The 6,106-nt window shown below is 37.2% G+C and overlaps 1 protein-coding gene across 1 annotated transcript in view; it reads left to right on the forward strand.

The window, feature by feature from the left end:
- The window catches only part of LOC108690080, a 16,489-nt gene extending 10,486 nt beyond the window's left edge, over window positions 1–6,003 (forward strand). Inside the window, exons 3-4 of the mRNA XM_018197184.1 lie at window positions 1,020–1,188; window positions 2,820–6,003. Coding sequence (XP_018052673.1) covers window positions 1,046–1,188; window positions 2,820–5,331 — 2,655 coding nt within the window. The 5' untranslated portion in view covers window positions 1,020–1,045 and the 3' untranslated portion in view covers window positions 5,332–6,003. The remainder of the gene's footprint in view (window positions 1–1,019; window positions 1,189–2,819) is intronic.
- Window positions 6,004–6,106: the final 103 nt, after the last annotated feature.

Here is a 6,106-nt window from a genome sequence, read left to right on the forward strand (position 1 = left end):
CTGAAACGAAAGAATCTGAAATTAATAATATATATCAATTACACTGAAAGAAAAGACTGGCTGCTGCAGCAATTTAAATAGTAAAATGCTATGCCATATTCAGCTAATCTTTCAGTGTACATATTAGACTTGCCGATCATTTCTCTTGATTAATTTCAACCTAATTTATCAAAATAATATAAGAAAAAATATACAAATAGACAATCTTAGACAACAATTTAATTGAAGTAGCTCATGATCATCATTCGAGAATTCATTGTTTAGGCTGCGTTCAGAAACATTACATAGGTATCCCCATGTGTCATTTTATCCTTTTATCCTACATTGTAAAGCAATAAGGACAAAACGATATATGAAGACAATTGGGTAACGTTTTCGAATGTAACCTTATTAGGATAATTTTGTTCAAGATAGAAAAGAAACGTGAAATTAAAAATTTTAGATTTTTTATTGAAAACATCTCTTGGAAAAAATAAAGCAACAATCAAAAGAAAAGTCTAAAGAAATCCTGGTCAATCCTGATTCATTGAAACAAGGCAAACATGAAACAAATAAAATTAAAAGCTAATCGAAAGATAAAAGAAATAATGAAAATCATATTAAAAAAATAATGATCTCTATAATGTGATAAGTATATGTGTATAATATAATATAAAAATAAATTGATCAACGAATAGTTTCCATGTAAAATAAAAATTATGAAAATAAATGATATTCAAAAAAAATGTAATACATGTATATATAAATAACAATCTGATATAAAATTTATTAACACTAAATTCTATACAAAGAAGAAATATACAGGATTACAATATCATACGAAAATAAATAAAGACATAAAAAGAAATATACTTTACTTCTTTTTTATATAAGCATGCATATAACAAAATATTTGCCAAACATCCTCAACAATCTATTCGCCAACAACGAACAACTTGGTTATTGCGACATACATAGATTCATCGAAGATGTCTCTTCTCTCCGCCGCTTAATTTCGTTGCCTCTCGATTCGGTTGCAGATAGAAGAGTTGAACAACCTTCGAAAATGAGCGTCATAATCAGGCTACAAAATCTGGCATGGTCCGCCAATGCATTGGATATACGCCAATTTTTCAGAGGTCTAAGTATCCCGGAGGGAGGAGTCCATATTGTTGGCGGCGAGTTGGGAGATGCGTTTATCGCATTCAGGTAACTACTACTACATGAATTCTCTCTAAAAAAAGAAATGTGTATAATGAATGCATAAACTTAACGTATAATGAATGCGCAAACTTAATTGATATACCTTGTTTATTTTATTGTTTATGTGATTATTAAACTGCTTTTCATGACGTATACATAAAATGATATACATAAATGTACAATCGTAAATCTCTCGAATATCGTATATACGTTACATTGTATCATTTATACTTGTATCTAAAACTTAATTTACAACGATGATGTTAGCAATTTATTAAAATTAATTGTTCGAAATTTAATAAAAAAGTTTTGTATACTTGTAGAACCTTTAAGTTTTTCCATGAAGTCTGATTGTATTTTATTAGGTGTACAAATAAGTTCTCATCGTTTTCTAATAAATGTCGTTACCAGTTCTGCGTGCATGTATTTTAATATGATACATGAACATCTAAATATTAGGTACCTAAATAAGTTGTAAGATTTAGTATATGACATTGCAGTGTAAACAACAAATTTTCTCATTGCATTGAAAACAAATTTTGTGCTAACAATAGCATTTACGGCAAGTTTTGCTGCATTATTTTATTTTAAAGAAAACTGCTGCTGAAAATCACAATAAGCTTCTATAATACTTACTTTTCGCAAATTTAAATGTGAATAAAAATTTTGAAAAAACATAGTTACTTACATCAGTTAAAAATTTAAAAGTTTATAATTTTTATGAGTGAATGAAAAAAAATTTCTTTAGGCTACAATATTGAAGGTATGTTTCAGAAAAAAATAGTATAATCATATTAACTTCAAAAAGTATGGAATTATTTGAAGTATTTGGAAATAAAGATTTTTTTATAAAAATATCTAGTTTTTTCGCGAAAAAAAATAAAATTATTTTTATAATTGAAATGTAAGTATAAAAATATATGACATACAACCTGTACAATAATGTATACCATACTTTTCGTTACCAATTTACTGATTGCCGCACAAGACAATATATAGTTTTCCTAATATCATTTGATCAATGATAAAATGATCATTTTTTGCATTTCTTTAAGTTAGCAAGTCTTTCTGGAAAAGTTATCTACAAATATTTTGCAATTACATCAGTGCAAAAAAAATACTGAAAAAATACTGAAAAATCTTAAAATTTTAAAGTTAATATCTTTACATATTTATTGAAATTAGTATCAAAAAGATGTAAAATAAAATACGAAAAAGAATCAAATTTTTTATTTGCAAATTTTAACATGGATCGCTGCAGCTACAGTACGAATTTTATTTATTTTCTTGCAACGAAACAAATAATTAGACATTGTCGTTCTTGTACACACACACACACACACACACACACACACACACACACAAAATTTCAACTCTATTACATTACCAATTTTTTTTAGGAGACTGTATTGAATTTTGCGATCCATTCATTATTTTAAAATTCACATTAAAAGAAAACGATATTCCTTAAAAGATCCTGCATTGTTAGTGGAGGGTTAAGGTGTCTGTAATTTAAAAAAAAATGAAAAATAATAAACTAGAGCATTAATTAATTTAGAAGATTTATGCAAATCAATAAAACAGATTGAGATGACAAACCTCATATATTTTGGACATATTTTGTTTTGTTATTGCAGCACCGATGAAGATGCCCGCCAGGCAATGATGCACGATGGCGGTAAGATCAAGGAGATGAAGATCAAGCTGCTACTAAGCTCACGTACCGAGATGCAAAAGGTGATTGAAGCCGCTCGACAGCAGACTTTGAGTTTGCAATGCATCATGCAAACTACGCCGGTGGCGGTACCGCCTGTAGTTTCCGGCAAACAGCCTGGTTCACCGACGGACAAGAGAGACAAAGACAACGACAGCGAGTCCAGCAAGGATCGGAAGGATAGACGCGATCGATCGAGATCGCGAGACCGTTCGCGGTCACGCGACCGTGACCGTGACCGAGATCGTCGTGATCGAGACCGCGGAAGAGATCGACGACGACGAGATCGTAGCAGATCTCGGGACCGAGAACGCGATAGACGAGACCGGCGTCGTCGCCGGGATCGATCCAGATCGCGCGATCGTACGAGATCGCGCGATCGTGATTCAAAGAGAAATTCCACAAACGACAGGCGTAAGGATACTAACGAGGATGACAACAGCGAAGTCGTATGCGTTGCTCAGTTCCACAAGGACAAGGCATCGACAGTTATATCGAAAAAACCGCTTGAAAATGGCGTATGGGAAGTTCCACCACAAACGCAGATGCAAGCTGCTCTGTTGGCGCCGAGTATCTTGGGAGCTGGCGTCGCCGCTCTGTCTCAAGACTCGGAGACTCAGCGTTCGGCCATGGCTGGCTTTGGCACACCCGTGATGGGCCAGCAGTCGATGTTGCAATCTGGACAATTCTCTATAAATGGTCTTAATGGTGTTGGTAATCTCATGCAACCGCATATGCAGACTCTCGCCGGACATACAGTGGGTATGACATCCTTATCGCAGAATCTGAACACTGGCACCAGTCTACCCAATTTGAGTGGTCTCGGAACTCGTCCCAAGGAACCTTGGAGTCAAAACGAGCAGAGTAGAATGGACCAAACCGGACGATTCTCCGGCCGATCGAATCAATTCGGTAATCAGGAATATGGTACTACTGGCAATTATCGTGGTACCAGGCCGAATAATCCATTCCTGAACAAGGTGCAAGAACTTGAAGGCCGTCGCAATCCACATGCATTTCAGGCTAGTACCTCCAACTTTGGCAACTTCGATAACGATCGACCAACATCCGGTAGAAAGTCCGGCAATTCGAGATTCTCCAATGAGAATAAGAACGGCAGCAATGGAGGCCATTGCGTGGAAGTGCGCAATATGCCATTGAGTGCAACGTACGCGGATCTACGTCACGCATTTCATGGTATCTATATTAGGAAGGATGGCATGAAGATAATCAATGATAACCACGGTAATCGCGTAGGCATTGCATATATCAAGTTTGGTAAGGCCGAAGGCAAAGAACTCGCCCTGAGCACAACAAGATACGTGCGAGGTTCCGAGGTAGAGGTACTCGATTTGGACGAGAGTATTTTCGATAAAGCAGTGAATTCTTATTCGCCCGAGAATAGGGAAGATGGTACTGATGGCGATGTTAGAAATTCTATGTGCATCCTGCTGACGGATCTGCCGTCCTTCACCAAAGAAATGGACATAGCTAAGCTGTTCCATGACTGGAAGATCAACGATCTCTTCATCACTAATAGTAAGGAGACTGGTACCACTCAGTATATGGCTTACGTGCAATTTGCACGACTCGAGGACGCCAAGTCATCTCTGAGTACGCCGCTTAAGATCGGTAGCAAACAAGTAACTGCGACTGCAATCAGTGAGGAGAAGTTCGCGCAAGCGAAACGCGAACATGAGCAAACGAGCATAAATCAAACGGATTGTGTTCTCATGCGTGGTTTGCCATTCCAGACAATCGACCGGGACATTTTCGATTTCTTCTCGGACATCGGCATAGTACCGCTTTGCATTCATATGATGCTCAATCAGCAAGGCAAACCAGCCGGTGAATGCTTTTGCGAATTTGATTCGGCCGAGAAGGCGGAACGTGCGATTACCAAGAATGGTCTACCACTTGGCAAAAATATACCCACTATTGAATTGGTGCCACGAGTTAAGATGCTCGAAACTCTTGGCATGATGGAGGCGCAACAACAGACACAGCAGCAACACTTTCCGATACAAGAGCAGCATCAGAGACCACCGCGCTTCTCCGGACCGATGGGCCATATGTTACGTTTCGGCAATACCGGCTTCGGACCTCGTTGCCCGCCTGGTAGTCTAATGGGTATGCCGCGTCACATGATGGGTCGCCATCCACCGTCCATGGATTATGTCGAGGGTTTTGGTAAACCTGGCTGCGTGCTATCACTAGAGAATGTTCCGTTCAAGGCAGACATTAACGAGATTATCGAATTCTTTGGTGATTTTGATGTAAAACGAGAGAATGTGATTCGCCGTTACAACGAAAGGGGTATGCCGACGGGAGATGCGCGCGTGGCTTTTTCGTCGCCTAGTGAGGCACAGCGAGCGCTCAAGGAACTTAAGCATTGTAAGATGCGAGAACGTACCATATATATGAAAGTAGCGTGAGATCCATCGTTTCGCCGTAGAGAAGCTGATGACAGCACATAAAAGAACATCGTCATTGTAATAATGATATCCGGCCGGATCGAATATGTTCGCACTAAGTTCTGTGTGTGGAATGAATGCAATATCTAATAAGACATCTTCTGACAATTTTATCGTAAGAGTCGGTTTTATACGAAAAGATAAGCGCCCAATAGAGATGCTTTGAGATGCCTTTTTCGTGTGAAAGACTATACTTCCTTATTAAACTGGCGCCAATCTACGTGTACATAGAATGCATAACTTTTCTTTACCCATTCATATCATGCCATACCGCCCAAATTGTTTCTATCGCAAGGCATTTAACTTACTGCATCAAGAATGGTGTTTCAAGCACGATTGTAACATTAGATCATAACATACGTCTAGGATAAAAACGTATTCACCGCTAACCCGACATGTATCATTACCCAGGAGGTACGGACGAATGTACATTATTAAATGTAAAGAACTTTATTATCTTATTTTTAATATTTCATTGCAATACCAAATAACGTTTTAGTTATGGAAACAAAAGAAGCAAAGTACAAAGTTAAGGATTCGAATAATTGCGTTTTTATTTTTACGTTTGCTGTCATGAATTAATATTAGAACCCGAATGCAATTCGAAGACGATAAAGGGGACAATCCTTATGAAAAACAAGTTTTACGTACATGTATACATTTGTAATGTACATGTATACATTTACGATAATACACATGTATTATAGTGCATACATTAAATATATATATATATATA

This window comes from Atta colombica, unplaced genomic scaffold (assembly GCF_001594045.1).
Source record: "Atta colombica isolate Treedump-2 unplaced genomic scaffold, Acol1.0 scaffold294, whole genome shotgun sequence".
Taxonomy (NCBI): Eukaryota; Metazoa; Arthropoda; class Insecta; order Hymenoptera; family Formicidae; genus Atta; species Atta colombica.